We start from the raw sequence: 16278 nt of genomic DNA on the forward strand, positions 1-16278 counted from the left end.
GAGGCTTGGGCCAGGCCAGACGCGCGACCGTGTGCCCAAACCCTGTGCCGTAGCTCCTACGAGTGAGACACTTGTGGCACTCAGTGAAGAGCTCGAGGACTGGCAGTGCTGTGGTGGCTGTATTCCCACCCATAGGGCCGAGCTCAGGGTGCAGGGCACTTGCTTTGTGGCTTACCAAATTTATTGCTGATACTAGACTGATCAGGACAGTTCAAAAAACTGGTAGTTCCACTGGAGCATCAGGTGCTGTACAAAGTTAAAGGAAGGCACAGCTCCTTCCCTCTGAGAATAGCCATCCCTCTCCCTGGTGTCGGAGCTGTCCCTTGACTTCTTGTTTTAGCAATGTGGGTGCCAATATTTGACTTCTCCCTTAGCAGTTTAGGGGACTCTGTTATATTTGTGTAGTTCTTGACAATTGAATAGCAGCTGAGGATCACCAGCTATTTCACCATAGAGCTGTGAGAGGGAAACTGAGGCATGGAGCTGAAGGTGTCTAAAGATGCCCTCAGAGTTCCCGGAGTGACTCGCTGAGGGATTACCTGGGGTCCTCGGTCGCACGTCCCACAGGCTGCCAACACAACCCATCGTTGCAAATGAAACTGAGGGGAGCGGAAAGCAGTGATGCCTCCTGCCCTGCGTTTGGCTTGGCTTGCCACCCTTCCTCTCCTCGTCCTCCCCCGGCACCCCTCACCACCAGCATGTGCGCTCAGTCCTGCCTCGGCCGGCAGCCTGAGCCGGCTCCTTTAAGGCAGGCACGCCGGGGAATTGTGCGTGGTGCCAGCCTTCGCTGCGAGTGCCTCTCCCGCTTTCCCCTCGGAAAGTTTCCTGCCCAATTGTTATGTGCGATCCGATCTGAAAGTTGCTCTCTAAGCTTCTTGTCACATTTTGACTTAATGAAGTGCAACTGGAGTGGGAATTGGGGTTCATCACGCCAGTCTCACTGCGCTCCCTTGTTGTCAGAAAACAGGGGCGGTTGGGGACCGTAATGCAACGCTGCAAGTCGTTATCATTCCGGTCAGTCTGTTTAACACAAAATTAAACAAAGAACTAATTAGTGCCTCATGAATTAATAAATGCGCAGTTGCTGGGTAGGAAGGGGAGGAAGGAAAAAAGGTTGTTGAAGGAAAGATACTGAAAAAGTCGAATTAGGATGTTGTGTCAAGGGGAAAAAAAAAAATCTGAGTCCACTTTGGTGAAGAGTTTGGATCCATTGGTTTCCTTGGAATAAGCTCCCCTCCTCCTCCCGCGTCTTGCTTGTCTGCTCTAGAGCAGCGATGTACGAGCAGGCACAGGGAAGAGGGAGGTCTGGATTTCTTCATGGTGTTCCATAGAAGCTGGAGCTGGGATCCACAGGCCAGTAGCCAGATATAATGTTTATCCAAAGGACTTTATGCTCAGATGTGGGAGCTGAGAGGTGCGGGGTAGAAGCCCTTCCTTGTAAAGGAGGGAGGCTTCAACGATGGTCATGGAGAGCAAGTCTCCTCTCTTTGTCTGAATGCTTTGGAGCTTCATGCTTTCTGGTGAGGGCTGTTGTGTCGTGGTTGGGGCCTGTCCCCAAAAGGTTCATCTCCCTCTGACTCAGGGGAAGCCCCACGGAGGAGGGCAAGGAGGCAGGGACGAGGCAGGGAGGAGGAGGAGGGAGGGTGGCAGTGGGGTAAGCAGGAAGAGGGGTAGGGTGAGGTGGCACCCATGGCTTTGGAGGTAGCAACATGTTGCTCATTTTTCTGGAGAATCCAAGATTGTCACAGTAACAGTGTGTAATCTCAGATTAACTGTGTCCGAGCAACGCTCCCCCTGCCCCTGCTCCTTGCCCTGTCCGTGCTGGCTGGCCCCGCTTCCCGCGTGGAGGCGTGCAGTGCCGGGGAGGACAGCCGGTGCTCTCGCAGAGGAGCTGGGCGTGCGGGCTGTACTGGACGCCCACCCAGCCGGCCAGCCCCGCAGGTGCCGTGCCATGCCGTGCCGCACTGCGAGTGAGCGGGCTCTGCTCTGGTGCATTGTCAGGCAGGGAAGCAGGCAGAGCTGGGGGAGGGAAGAGTCCATCCTTAAGAGGACATGTCAAGTACAATTAGCGTTATCTGTCTAAATATGTACTGGGAACACAGAATACAAGAGGAGGCCTGGCTGGCTTTAATGGAGACATATGCAAGGTCATATTGCCTCATACAATCCCCCAATCTGATTTGGGGATTACACATTCTAAGTAAATTGGCGTTATTCCTCTTGCATCATTGATAAGCTGCGGCCGAAAGAAGGGGAGTAAAAAAAAAAAAAACAATTAAAAACTCAAACCCAAGAACTGACCGTGCACAGGGGCAAGGGAGTGAAGCCAGAAAGGCAGAGAGTTACAGGCAGAGAGCTCGGGAAAGGGGGAGAGAACAAAAGGGAGGGAGAGAAAAAAGAGCATGACAGAATGGCAGAGAAAGCGATGGAAAGAGCAAGAAAGAAAGGGAGAACAAAGAGAAGAAAGAGATGAGAGACAGGATGAGAGAGCCAGAAGGACAGAGGGTGGCAGGGTGGGAGAAGGACCTCAAGTGGGGGAGCTGTTACTCCAGCCATGTCCTCAGCCTTGTTAGCACCAGGATTTGAGTTGGAAAGGAAGGAGCCAGGCTGGTTATGCATCTTCCTCACCCCAGGGGCTCCCTGTGCTCTGTGTCCGTCCATCCATCTGGGATATCTCACCAGCTCCTTCCCGCTCTGGGTCCCAGCCAACACCAGGCATCTATCTTTGGCTCAGCGTGCAGGCAGTGGTGGAGTGCGAGTGACGGGAGGAGGCCGTCCGCACGCATGGAGCACCAGGGCCCCAAAACGCAGGGGCGAGCCACAGCGGCAACACCGACTCCCCAGAGCCAGGTCCCTCTCACTTCTGCCCTCCAAGGGGCTAAAGCAGGGTCCCTACAAGGGGCTGAGTTGCGGCACACACTGCTGCACCCTGGAGAGGGAGGCATGCTGTGAGCCGGTGCTTGGTGCAGGCAGTCAGGGCTGCTGGATTTGACCATGGACTCACTGTGCATGACCTTGGGCCAGTTTTTCATTTCACTGCCATGTCTCAGGCAGTTGTGATAGCTCTTTTGGCAGGGTTGCAAAACAGAGACTGCAGGAATGGGCCAAGCACCCTTGCCATTGTGCATGAAGCCACCTTCCGGCTCTGGGAGAGGGAAGTCCCTGGCTGGCTGGCTGTGGAGCAGTCTTCCCCCTTCTGTGAGCTCTCCTCCCACCCTGCCTGTGCAGGATAACCCCCTCCGGAAGTCTCACGGCACGACTTTTATGCTCTGTCACATTTTTGGAACATATGGTTTTAAATAATTCAATTTACTTTTCATGTGTTTTGCTGTGACTTTTTTTCCCCTGTCCTTTTTCTCTTTCCTCCTCGCTCTCTGCATTCTCCAGGAAGGAAGACGCACAGATGAGTGGATAAGGGGGTTTAGTGCCTTGGGACCGAGTCCTGCACCCCGTCATCTTGTGCCCTATTGTTGTGCAAGGGAGGCCTCAGCATTAGCACACTGGTGAACCTCTGGGAAAGAGGGGTCAGCAGAGGAAATGGGAAGATTGGAAAGGGAATAATTTGGCATGGAGCAGAAGGCACCCTTGGATGTGTGGGCAAAGTATGGTGCAGACCAGCACGAGGTCTGCCTGTGGTACCTGGGAAGCAGGATTCAGGCCAGTAATAGCTGCTTTCCCTATGCTAAATTATTCCCAGCCCTTGTTAGGAGTCTTACGCACAGTGAAGTACAGGAGTGCTGTGTGTCTTGTGATGTGCATGGCACTGCATGGTGCAGCCAGAAGCAGGAAAGCACTTTGTTCCCGTGCAAAGTCTGAATACCCCATGCTGGCCCCGCTTGCAGCTGGGTTCTCACCCAGCTTTTGTATCTGTGCCTTGGCTCTTGGTCAGGTGTGCCCTGTGTATTAACTGGATCCTTTCTCTTCCCTCTCCAGGATGAAGTGAATTTAGAGCTAAAAACGAGGCAAGAAACCAGGCCTTGAAATCTCCGAAAGGTAGGAGAGACTTCAGACTGCAATGGGTATGTCACTACGCCCTCCTGGGTTCTCTTTTCCTCTGCGTATCTCTCACACTTTATGGGCTGCTCGCTCTGGCTGTGTCTGCACTAGAACTTCTGGGATTGGACCATTGTTCATTATAAAGAGAGATGAAAAGAGAAGAAGGTCTAATGCAGACATGGCCTATGTGTGTCCTAATCTTGTCTTTGTCTTTGTATCAGTTGTTCTGGGCACCTGGTTTTGTCACTGTGGGTTTTCCTCAATATCTTCTCTACTGCCTCTATCTTTACAGATGATAAAGTATGTAAGGGCTTTGGTGAGGAGGGTACCGCTTTACCTTCGTCCATGGGGGCTGGTGGGAGATGGATAAGGTCCTTTCACTGAATAGGATGCAGTCTCCATCTACTGTGAAGTTTTGCTGAGCTCAGATCACATAATTTAAGATGGTGATGTGCATGCTCTCCTCCTCCTCTGGCACATTTTTATCTATTCAGACTGCAGCACCGTGCTGGTAGGATGGAAGCAGCTCTGTGTCTCCAGCAGAATCCTGACTTTTCTGGGTTCTCCCTTTACCTAGACCCTCATGGTCTGTGTTGCTGCAAAGAAGCCCTAACTTTGCACTTTTCTAGAGCTGGATGGTCACTTAGTCTGTGCCTGATAAGAGTTAGAGGCCTAGAGCCCAGGGAAATGAAAGGTGATTGCCTCTCTTAAAAGCCTCGTCTCCATATGCTGCGTAAGAGAGTCCCTGTGCCACCTCAGGTGATGGTCACTGAGAAGTCCCTGCCACGCTGAGGCAGTTCCTGCTGTCCTTGCCTCTTCCTTGTGGCCCCAGGGGGACGACAGGGCTCCCTTGTGTGTCACCCGCAGGGTTCCCACTCTCTTTCCCGCGTCTCTGCGCTATACCCTCTGCAGCGCCGCCAAATCTAGCCTCTCCCGTTGCTCCTTTCCCTCCCTAGGTGCCAATGCAAGTCTGAGAGCAGGCCAGGGCAGAGGCGGCAGTGGCGGTGGGAAGGGTGGGGAGCGGTCTGCTCCGTGGGACATCACCTCAGAGGTGCCGGGAGCACTCGCTGTGGTGTGTCTGTGCTCAGAGCATCCCTGCAGCAGTGGGGACCCCTGAGCCCCAGCGTCAGGGGGCTCATAGGCTGAGTCTGAGTGGTATCAGAGGGGCCTGGGCTGGCCGGGGCAGGAGGGGGCCCCAAGCCAGGCTGGGCAGTGTCAGAGGTGACCGGTGGAAGGCCAGTGTTATGTAAATACCGCTGCTGTAACATGGCAGGCCTGAATGGCCCTATGCGTCCATCCATCATTGCTGGGGAACAGAAGCCTCCCTGGGAGCACGGGGGGCCGGCAGCGCGGGGCATGCAGACACAGGCAGCATGTGCCCTACTCATAAACTGTTTGTTTTCTTTTTGTCTCTCTCGTTTCGGGGCACCCCGCCGAGAGCAACTCTCTGTTTTGTCCTTGCAACCTCTCCCCCAACCTTCCCCCCACCACTTCAGCCCTTCCTTTTCCTCCCTCCTTCCCCCGGCCCTTAAAAAAATGGGGGGGGGAAAAAAGAAAAAAAAAAAAGTCAGTCCCCAGTTCACATTGCGGCTTCTTTCTCTGACTTCAAAGGCTCCCCATCATTGTTTGGGATCGGCAGGCAGTGGCCCTGAAAACGTGATCACAGCCGGGCACAGTGTAGGTCACCACCGAGCGCCATGCTCCGAGCGCTGAAAGGAACAGGCAGATTCTTCCCTTTTCATGCTTCACAACCCTGGTTACAGCGCTCTGCCTCGCCCGCGTGCTCCTCGCTGCGTGGCTATTCTTGCTCTTTTCTCCTCCTTTTCCTCCCGCCCTCCCTCTCTCTCTTTCTCTCAGGTCCCTCATTTCTCTGTCCGTTTGCTCTTGTTCTGCCCTTCTCTGTGCCCAGCATCACACACTTTTCACACTTTCTTCTCTTTCTTCTTTCCGTTACTTTTCTTCCTCACTCTCTCCTGCCTGGTACGGCACCGCTGCCCCTTCTCTCTCTCTCTCTCTCCCCTCTTTGGCACTGTTATATGAATCACTGTTTTCTTTCTCCCTATTCCCTCTCCTACAGGTCAGGCTGGAGGTTGATTTCCTCCTGCTCCCTGTTCCTGTTCAGTAGCAGCCTTCCTCTGACATTTGCCCACGTTTCTGTCTTCCCCTGTGATATCTCACTCACTGTGCCCAAAATTGCAGAGGTTCTGTAATCTCTGGATTAGTCCCAGACAGCCTGCAGTCCTGTTCTTCCCGCAAGGTGCAGGCCGACTGCTTTCATGGGCTTACTCCCCCGAAATTTAGCACAGCCTTACACGGGGAGGCAGCACACGGTGCCTGCCAAGAGTGTCGGCTTCCAGACTTGCTCACCTGCAAGGAGCTAGGAAGTAGGGTTAGTGTTGCAGATGAATTTGTGAAGCCAGGCACTGACTTCACCTGTATCACAGGGCAACAGAGGAAACATTTGAATCTTGCAGGTCTCATGTGGAACATGACATGATGGTAATGCTGGAAGGCAGAGTTAGGCAGGGATAAGGCAGGGTGAAGCAGGCCCAGCAGTTTGAATGGGCATCTCAGAATACTTTTGCAGTGGATTTCAACTGGGGAACATCACCTCATCGTACTGAAACCTGGGCGCGTGTTTGGCTGCATGGTAAGCCACAGTCAGATGGCAACTCCTTGCCTGCAACACATCCCCCCCAGCAACACCGAGAGTCTCATCTTGTCTGCAGCAGAGCAGCACAGGACTCTGCACCCCTCCAGCACCCAGCTGGGGTACAGCCGCCCTGTCCTCCACCCCCGGCAGCGGAGATCATGGTGCTTGTGCCTCTGGTGATTTGTGAGGTTGTTTTAATGCCGAGGAGCCCACCAGGACTTGTCTCTTGCTAAATAGGCATATTAAGGGACATTGCGGCAGGGGTTATAGAGTAATAATTTGTCCTAATGAGCTGGTGTCACGTTCTCCTAGGCCGAGCTGTGTGTGAGCAGGAGCCGTGGTAGGAAGGGGCAGCACTCGCTGACCTGTCAGCCCAGGTTAATGAAGTACTGTGCCGCTTGGGGGTCAGAGAGCAGGAGCTCAGCCAGCCTGCAGCCGCTCAGGGGGGCCGAGGGGAAGGACAGGGCTCTCCCCTGAGCTGAATGCCCTGGGGAAAGGCCTGTGTCCTGCAGGACAGAGCAGCAGGATGCATGTTACGACACTGGGATCTCTGTGCTGTGCTGCTGGGCTGAGTGCCACTACATCCCATCAAACTGTCTCCAAGGTGAACCTGCTGCGGCTGGGGTTTGGCAGGGGTTTGTCCTCTGGCCTTGTGGACAGCCCAGGCTGGCACACGTGGAAGGAGGCTGGAAGAGTAAGAGGGAAGAGATCTCACCTTTTACAGGTGCTCCCAAGACTGGCAGGGCTGAGCTCCCACACAGCCAGACCAAAAGAAAAATTCCTCATGACACCAGGGGATAGGTGCAGGTGAGTGGTCGGTGGTGATGAGGAGTGTCTAGCTAGGAGGTTTACAGAGAGATGCCGTGTGTTCATCCTCACCTTTCTCTGTGCACAGTGTGTGAACAGCCAGAGGAAGTTCTTTCTGTCCTTCCTGTTCCCTCTTTCTCCTCCCCTTATGCTTCCCCATGGCTTGCTGAGATCCTTTGCCTTGCACAGCAACTTCAAACCCAAGAAGTTGCTTCCATCCCTTCTGGGTAGCTGGGCAGCAAAGGCACAGGGGGAATTTTGCCAGTCCCCCAAGTGACTGGTATTAGGGAGCAGGCTGGTGGCAGGACATCCTGGGCAGCTGCAGTCTGAGCAGGGCTCCACACTCTGCGGGAGAGGGCAGGAGAAGCCAAGAAGGGGGAGTCCTGGCCCACTGGCTGCCATGGGGATCCAGGGCCTGCCTTGTCCCTGTGGATCACACCACCCCATCCATGCTGGGGCAGGACGGTGCCCTTGGCCACACCAGCACCCTGCGGTCTACAACACAAGCCCTGTATGCCATCTTCCTCCTCCTCCCACTCATCTTTTCTTTGCTCCTTCCCCCCCTGCTTCTCTCTGCTTTTCTCTGTCTCCATCTCTCTCTCCCTTTCATCTACTCAGAAGGCTTTACTCTACTTCCTTGTCACCCTAATTGATTGCATTAACCTTTCAGCGTATTGGATTTCCCCAGCACCGTGCAGAGAGCACCGTGCAATATGCTTATAATCTGGGCCGTAATGGACAGGGAGCAGTCAACGAGCCCCTGCTCCAACAGGTTCTGCTGACAACTTCTTCTCGGGGAGGGGGGGAGGGAGCGGCTGTCCTGCAGCCTGCGCAGACCTGGCCTTGCCGCTCCCCAGCGAGCAGGGTGGCAGTGTTAGCTTCTGTCCTTTGAAAAGGGTCCAGCCTGGGAAGCAGGGGGGAGATGTCCTATTTGACCCTATTCCTGTAATTTTTCCTTGTGCCCGAGCCCCCCTCTCCCCTGTCTGCTCTGTCTGTAGTTTTGTTCCAGCTGTTCAATAATAAATTAATGTATGCTTTACACTTAGGCACTTGTTGCTAGTGGCAGGATGAGAAGACAATATCATGGAATATGCATGTTTTTACATCATGCTTGCCTTTGCCTTTTCCTTTAATTTCAGTGTATGAGGATGTTAGGGAGGTGGACACTTCTCCTGGGGTTTCAAAGAGAAAAGCATAGGAATACCGTACTCATGAAGAAGACAGCACCAGGCTGCAGAGAGATTAGGAGGCAGAAGCCCTGAATTATATCTCAGGCTTGGCCTTGGATAAATCCTTTCACTCCCTGGTACCTTATTTCCCCCCCAGGATGGTGGAGCTGTGATTTTGGCGCCCTGGAACATGCTGCAGAGTCTGCAGGAGGGCTGCGGGGAGACCCGGGGCTCTTATCTCTGCTCACTGGGCAAGGACGGGAAAGTGGCTGCAGACAGGCAGTGAAGCTGCGCGGCCAAGTGCCACTGCTCACGCTGACTGCGAGGCAGGAAATAAACCCACACCATCAGTGGCGAGATCATGCGAGTCTGCTAAGGGCCTGGCGTCCTGCTGGGGTCAGGGCCAGAGGTGTTGCTTTGGTGTTCATTTATTTTAAAGGACTGCAATGATGGATCTGCCACAATCTTCTGGCAATGATGCCCCCTTTAAAGTATCCTAGTGTAGGCTTCCGTTCAGCAAAATGCTTTGAGCACCGGATTGAGTTTCGCTTAAGCCAAAGTCATTTAAGCACGTACTTAGAAGTTTCATTTGACATGGACCATAGGATGAGACCTAGACCCTTGTGAGGCCCTTTTATAGTTCTGCTTTTTAAGCAGCATTTAGTGCAAGATGGGTCTTCATTTATGGTTACGGCTCACAGTGTAAAAAATAGCAATAGTGGAAGGGTTTCTGATCACTTCATAGGTCTTTAGCTCAAAAGTGACATCATCTTGTTAAAAGCAGAGTTCCTCCTGCAGCTTTGGAAGGTGGTCCGCTCTGCCCTGGGGACATTTAGAGCTGGCGTTTAGAAACTTTGTAAGTTCCTGAGCACACCAGGAGGAGGGGACAGGGCTGTATCGTCAAAGGTAAAGGTGAATCCCCAGTCTCTCCTTGTTTTTCCAGGAAGAAAGGAGAAATGAAAGGAGTCAAAGAGAGAAAAAAAAACTTTATTCCAGGTGATCGTTCCAAAAAAGTGGGAGGCTCCTTACAAGCCAGGAGGTAGTTGAGGGGCGGGACTTTATTTTAGGTTGAATAGAGAAGGAATAGGAGCAGGAAGCAAAGGATGAGAAATTTAAAACAAGCAAGAGAGAAAGAGAGCGAGCGAGAGCAGCACCTCCTAAATGGAAGAGTAAACAGGCACTCCGAGGCATTAACTTAATTGATTGTTCTGCAACAGGCTGAACGCTGTGTTATTCTGTCGCCGTGGCAACAACCCAAAAAAATTGTTAGCCTGTTTGGATGAAGTGAAGCGAAACATTCTCTAATTTGCGGTGATCCGGGTGTTTGTTTTCCTTCCGAAGAGGCGGGGGCTCTATTGATCTATTGTTTGCACAGAGCTTTTTTTCAGTGGCGATATGGGGAAGGCAGGAGGCTGGGGTGTGCTCCCCGGGCCGGTAAGCAAGGGGGGTGTCTCTGCCGTGTTTCCCCAGATCTGCCTCTGCAGGGTGGCCACACGAATCCAGATGAAACTCCAGCGGTAGGAACCGTCCCAAGGCAGCTTTAGGACAGGGGAAAGTGTTTGGCTGTGCTGAGCTTGTGCCAGAGCTACTGTGTCAGTCCTTACTGTTCCCATCCCTTTGGGTCCTTGCAGTCCCTTCTGTATTGCGGTCTCTGGTGTTAGGTGAGGACAGCTACAACAGCCGCAGGGACAAGAGCAGCTCTGTCCCCCTCAACTCCCTTTCCAGATCCATGCTGTTCTGTTTAATGTGTGCAGACCTGTGCCTGTGCACACCCTGTGCTTGTGAGAACGTCCTGTTGCACACTCAGTGGGGGAGGCATGTTTGAGTTTTATCCGAGGACCACAGCTGTGGTAGGATAATGAAGCGCCCACTTTGAGCTCTCTATTACAACAGCAGCGAGATTAAATCCCTGGGCCTAAGGACAGGGGATTTTATCCCCTGGATAGGGGGCCAAGCTGCTCCAAGGGGCTGTGCGGGACGGGAGGTGGGGATGGGCATGGTGGGACGGATGGGAAGGGTGAATTGCTGCAGGCACAGCTTGGGCTAGACCCCGGGGGGCGGCGCGGGTGGGAAGAGGCACCGCAAGCTGTGCAGTGGCTTGTGCGCCTCGTCAGCTGCGTCTGGCCATGCACAGCCCTGGGGGCCAGGAAGGAGCTCCTGGGGATGCCACTTGCTGTCAGCACATGCTTGGTTTCAGAGTGAAATGTCGCTGCAGCACTTCCTTTAGCTGGGAAATGTTCAGTCAGAATGGGAAAGCCCAGGAGACCAGGGAGCAAGCCCACGTGGCCAGGGGTGAGCAGCAAGGCCTTGGGCCAAAGACACGATGCCAAGAGACGGGTGCTGTGGCAGTGGAGGGGAAAGCTGGCAAAAAGGTACCTTACAGGTCTGCAGCAGGGGGAACAGGCAAAGATAGCTCCGAGCCAGTGGGAGGGTGAGTGGCAGAGGTGGCTCTGGGCCAGCGAAGGAGAGCAGAGAGGGTTTCCTTGTGACAGAGGATCAGTAAGAGGGTCGGGCTGCTGACCTTCCCTGTGCATGGCCCTGCACGGAGGTTTCACCCTCTCGTTTGGGGTTTTCTGCACTCCCACGGCCTTCGGGCACCCCAGTGGGGAGCACTGCGTTTCCCATCCAGGCAGATCGTCCTGTTACTCCTCAGCAGTGTCCCAGCCCATGCACAGCTAGTCCAGCTGCTGCACAGGGGCTGCCTGGTTGATCCCTAAGATTTCAGGGAGAGCTGTAGAATATATTAGTGTCAAGTGCTGGAGAGCGTTGCTTTGTGGGGTGTGCAGGGGCAAAAACCCACAGTATGTCCCTGCACTCTTCCTGCCTCCCTCCCGGCTCCTTTCTCTGTTGTCTTGGCGGTTTTTCCTCCTCTGTTTGTACCGCTTTTGCTTTATCACCCTTTTCCTCTTCTCTCTCTCTGTCTCCCTCTCCTCTATTTCACTCCGTCCAGTCTTTAACTCTTCTGCTCTGTTGCTCTTTCTCACAGTGTAGATGTGGGTGGGCATAAGAGACTGGCTGGCGGGTGAGCAATGTCCCTAGGCACTGTGTCCTGCTTGGGGACCTGTCCCCCATGCTCCTGGTGGGTGTGTGTGGGCGGGGGCACTGTGGGCAGGTGAGAGAGGAGCGCTTCATGTCTCCTGGGAGAAAGCTGAGCTGCCAGTGAAATTTTGGTGGTTATTGGTGTCAGGAGAAGCTAAATAACCCTGTAACTGGTATGAAGGTGAATTCACGGTCTAGTGAGCACTGAAAATACGAGAGGGCTCTGAGACAGGCAAAGTGTGGAGAGGGGAATACAACTCGCCCATGGCTCAGGGCAGTGCTGTGTCTCTAGAGCGGCACGGGGACGTGTGCTGTTGCCATCCTGAGCGTCAGCCACAGCACACCGCCTTCTGGGGGGCTGGCCGGGATGAGGAGGGTGCTTGGTACTGCAAGTTCGGAGACAAATGAGGCATGCAGACATTGACGTGGCAAGAACGCCTGCAGAGAAAGTCTGTGTACCTCTGGCTGTGGACAGCCACGCAACGTCTGACTGCACAGCCCTGTACGCATGGGTGGCCGCGTGCCCACACGGTGCCATGAGGCTGTGCACATACATGTGCACAAACATGCAGACAGCCGTACCCACGCAGGATCTCGCAGGTTCGCATCTCTGCGCGTCCTTGTGTGTGCAGATGCATCCACAGCTATGCGATCATAGGGGCGCAGGCACACACACGCTACAAATACAGTCCTCTGCCGTTTGCATCGGCTCACAGTCAAGTCGAATTCCTCTCTGGTGTAAGCACACTCTAGTCAGGCAGCACAGACAGATTTATCCCAGCATATCTTGAACGTCTGTGCAGTTACCTGCTGTGAGCGGGAGAAGAGTTGCAGGAAATCTATTCTCCTTCCAGCTGGGAGAGGCTGATGCCTTGGAGTACCAGGAGATGTGCAGAGAGGAAACCCCCTTCAGCTTTTCACCTGGAGCTGGTAATCTTGTGCCGAATCCCTGGAACAGGGGAATTGCATTTGAAGCTCAGCCAGTGGTGATTTAGTGTTAGACGTTTGCAGAAGAGACTTTAGTTAATTCGTAGTAAAATCAAGTAGCACTTGGGTGCCAGCACCACATTCCAGGGTGAGCCGGCGACCGAGGTGCGCGCTGGGCGGGCTGCCAGGTGCCTGAGCAATCCCCGTGGAGGTGGCAGCGCCATCCAACCCACAGCCTCTCCCTGCTTGGGCTTCTTAATTATTAATTTATTTTTCTCCCTTCCTTGGCAAAAAAATAGTATTTGGTAACGACCTCAAATTGCAAAATGCTGATGATTTGGAGAATGTGTCACAGAAGCTCCAGGGTGATAAAGGGGAGACGAATCCCAGCCAACAATCCGGCTCAGCCAGTTTGCCTATTTATTAAAGAAAAAGCCCAGATCATTAACTTTTTTGTTGTTGTTCTGTTTGCGGGCAACTCCCTGCTGGCAACTTTCGGGCGCCCAGTAAATTAAACCAAGTATCGGCCTGGTTCGGGGCAGCGTGAGCACCTAGTTAAAGCTGTGAAATGCGTTAGAAACTGGCTTCGTTTATGTTAGTGCATAAGTAAACCCTTTAGGGTACCACGCAAAAGTGCTCTCCGGCATAAAAGTGGTGTTGGAAAATGCTCACTCGCTGCCTTGCGGAGGGTCAGGTATTGTAACTGGAGAGCTGAGCTGAGCTTCTCCCACTGCTTGTTCACACAGTTAATTGCCCCTCGACACATTGCTGTGCCATGTTGGTCCCCGGAGAAGCAGGGCTGGAAGAGAGCATCTGTAGGCACAGGCTTTGTTGGTTCCCCATTTGCCTGCTTGGTTTGGTTGTTGAATAAAGAACAGTTTCGGGATGGGCTTGCCTGCCTCGTGCCTCTGTGAACTCAGAGAGTTCCCTGTGCTATCAGGGAAGGGCGATCACGTCCCCCTCCTCTGGAACATCCCACGTGTTCGCTGAAGTAGTGCTTCAAGCTAAATCAGTTTGCTGAGGGCTCCAGCTTCCCTTAATTCGGTGTCAGGACTGGGCTTGCATGGCTATTATTCAAGAAGCTTTATCAGAAGCACAAAGCTAGCATCTGCCCTCCTGCTTCCCTCTGGGCATCACCAGCTCTCCTGCCCTGGGTTTGGCACACAGAGACTCGAGGGACTGCCTCACGGAGCCCATTTGCAGGCAAAAGTCGTTTCAACTCCTCGAGAGCCTCGGCTGTTACACTGGCTAGAGGAGCGTGGTGGCTTGCACTAGGCGCTGGCAGAGCAGCGCGGAGGTGCAGAGAACCAGCTAGAACTGAGGAGCTCATCTGGGAAAAGGGAGCAAAGATGTTGCTGAGATCGCTAGCCTCTCCCCTTTCCTCGTTCAACCCAACTGAGTTGCAATTAGGGCTAGATTTTAGGTTTTAATCTCGGCTGATTGTCCGAGCTCTTTCCCTCAGAGGCAGCCACCTTCTTCCCTAGGCCTGGTTCATGTCCCTCCACAATCATTTCTCTGGTGAAGCCTGCCCAGACCCATGCTCACGTGGGTGCTGATGGGAGGAGAAGGGTATTTTTCAAGGTTTCTGCTAGGTTTTTTTCTTCTGAAATACAAGGATGTGCAATTTTTTTAGTTTCAATTTAGCATTGGAGAATTTTATAATTTAGTAATTAAAATCTCTGATAGGCTTTAGAAATTGCAGCTAATTGAATTTAATGGGAAGATGATTTTCAATTTTATTTGATTACCCGGACCCCTGGCATTGGTATTTATGGGAAAAAAATGGGAAATGTGCTGTGTGGGCTAAGATGGCATAATTGAATTAGGGCTAATCGGATTTCTTCGTCATGAATTTCACTATAATTTTCCTATAATTTTCCATTAGATATCTAGTTTACAAATATTCACAAAGAAATGAAGCTCTTTCGGAATGGAGATTGCTGGCTAACAGGATTACAGGGACGATAGCTCGGCACTGCCAGCCCGGGCTCCTTCAGTAATGCAATCGCTGCGTCTGCCTCACACTTACCGCCCGCCGCTGCTCCCCGCACCCCCTCCGGCCCACTGCCAGGGCTCCCAAGGGGCTGCAGCCACGCTTTCTCCGGGGTCTTTGCTGCCTCTTCACGGCGGTGTCCATGTGCCACTTCACTGCACACGTGTCCTCGTGCACAGCACACATGTCCCTGCCAGTGCAGTGCTGCCGTGTGTGCACGCGCGGCATTGGCACGTACCTGGGCTTGCTCAGAGTCACTTGCGTGCGTGCTCGTATATCCCCTGTGTCAGCACCGGCGATGCTCAGGCAGCCTCATTGCACAAGCAGGGCCAGCCCACGCGGATGCACGCGTGCTGCATCATGGGCATCTCTCTGCATGCACTCGTCACTGCGTCTCACGCACGAGGGGACACTTTGCCTTCCCTCCCTGTTGCTGTGGTGGGGATGCTGCTGTCACATCCCTGAGGAGGGGTCACAGTCTGTCCGCATTGTATGCAGTCCAGGGTCTCCTTTCTCTGCTCTTGCTGCTCATTTCTTACCTCCTCCAACATCTCCCCTCACTTCCCTGCTGTCACTTCTAACAAATGAGTGGCTGTCCCGCCTGCTCCACTGGGGACAATCCCCAACGTCCGTCTTACCTGCCTCAGTGCCCCGCATGGAAGCAGGGCTGACACAGCCTCTGCCTGTGATGGGGCAGGTAGAGCAGAGCAGATAACGTGCCAGGCTCCCTCTGCCTTCCCTCCTTTCTGCCTCTTGCTCCTGCCCAAGCCAGGTCAAATCCAGAGTGAACTTATGGAGACCATCCCTACTCCACAGCGTCGGAGTCCTGTAAAATCCAGCCTGTCTCTCTGCCTGTCCCATCTCTGTTGCTTGCTGGGCTCCATATTGAAAGCCTTTCCCCGTCTGCTGGTGTGAGCCAGCCCATTTCAGGGCACAGTTGCTGGGGGAGCGAGTCATCACCCTGGGGACGAAGTAGGGTAGCAGCTCCTCTCTGCCCAGAACCACTTGCCATCTCCATGGCATCAGGCCTTCCACATATGTCCAGAGCAGGACAGTCTCTGCTAAAACATCCATGACAATCCAGCCCTGCCCAGGCAGGCATCACACCAGTGTGCTGCAGCAGCTGTACACAGGACCTCCCGTGTTTGTACACTTAGTGTGAACGTGCGTGTGTACACATGACATGTACCTCGTGTTTTTGTTTGCATCCAAGCGTGTGTGTGCAGGAACACAAGCTGGCTTGCAGCTCCTCTAGACAGAAATCACCTTTTTGTTTTGTGTTTGCCCTGTGCTCTGCAGCAATGGGTCTTGCCCAGCCTGGGACCTGCCCTTGGGCAGTGGTTTCCTGGTGCCTCCGGAGGCCATCCCGGTGCCTGGCGTGCCGAGCTGGGGCTCGGGGGCTTCGTGGGGGCAGCTCTGGGCTGGCTCAGGGTGGCATTTGCTGGTTCTGCAGGCAGAGCGCCTGCTCTTCAGTGCCAGGTACCTTCCCCGTTGGATGCGATGCCTGGGTAGGACTATCCCCTTGCCTCCTCGCCCTGAAATCCCCAGGCTGCACTTTTAATCGCTGTAGTAAATTGTAACTAATTGTTAGTGCATTCAAACCCCTGCCACTCCTTCCCCCTAAGTCTTGTGGGCCCCTGCAGAGCACGAGGACGTGCAGTGTACGTTCACTGCTGTACGGCCTGCTCCTGGTA

The 16278-nt window shown here is 53.6% G+C and overlaps 1 protein-coding gene across 1 annotated transcript in view; it reads left to right on the forward strand.

The window, feature by feature from the left end:
* CASZ1 (castor zinc finger 1) overlaps positions 1–16278 on the forward strand; it is a 206399-nt gene that overhangs the window by 93531 nt on the left and 96590 nt on the right. Inside the window, exon 3 of the mRNA XM_087755152.1 lies at positions 3934–4019. Within this exon, the coding sequence (XP_087611278.1) occupies positions 4016–4019 (4 nt within the window). The 5' untranslated portion in view covers positions 3934–4015. The remainder of the gene's footprint in view (positions 1–3933; positions 4020–16278) is intronic.

This window comes from Nipponia nippon, unplaced genomic scaffold, assembly GCF_047370975.1.
Source record: "Nipponia nippon isolate SJK-2023a ecotype South Korea unplaced genomic scaffold, ASM4737097v1 scaffold_19, whole genome shotgun sequence".
Taxonomy (NCBI): Eukaryota; Metazoa; Chordata; class Aves; order Pelecaniformes; family Threskiornithidae; genus Nipponia; species Nipponia nippon.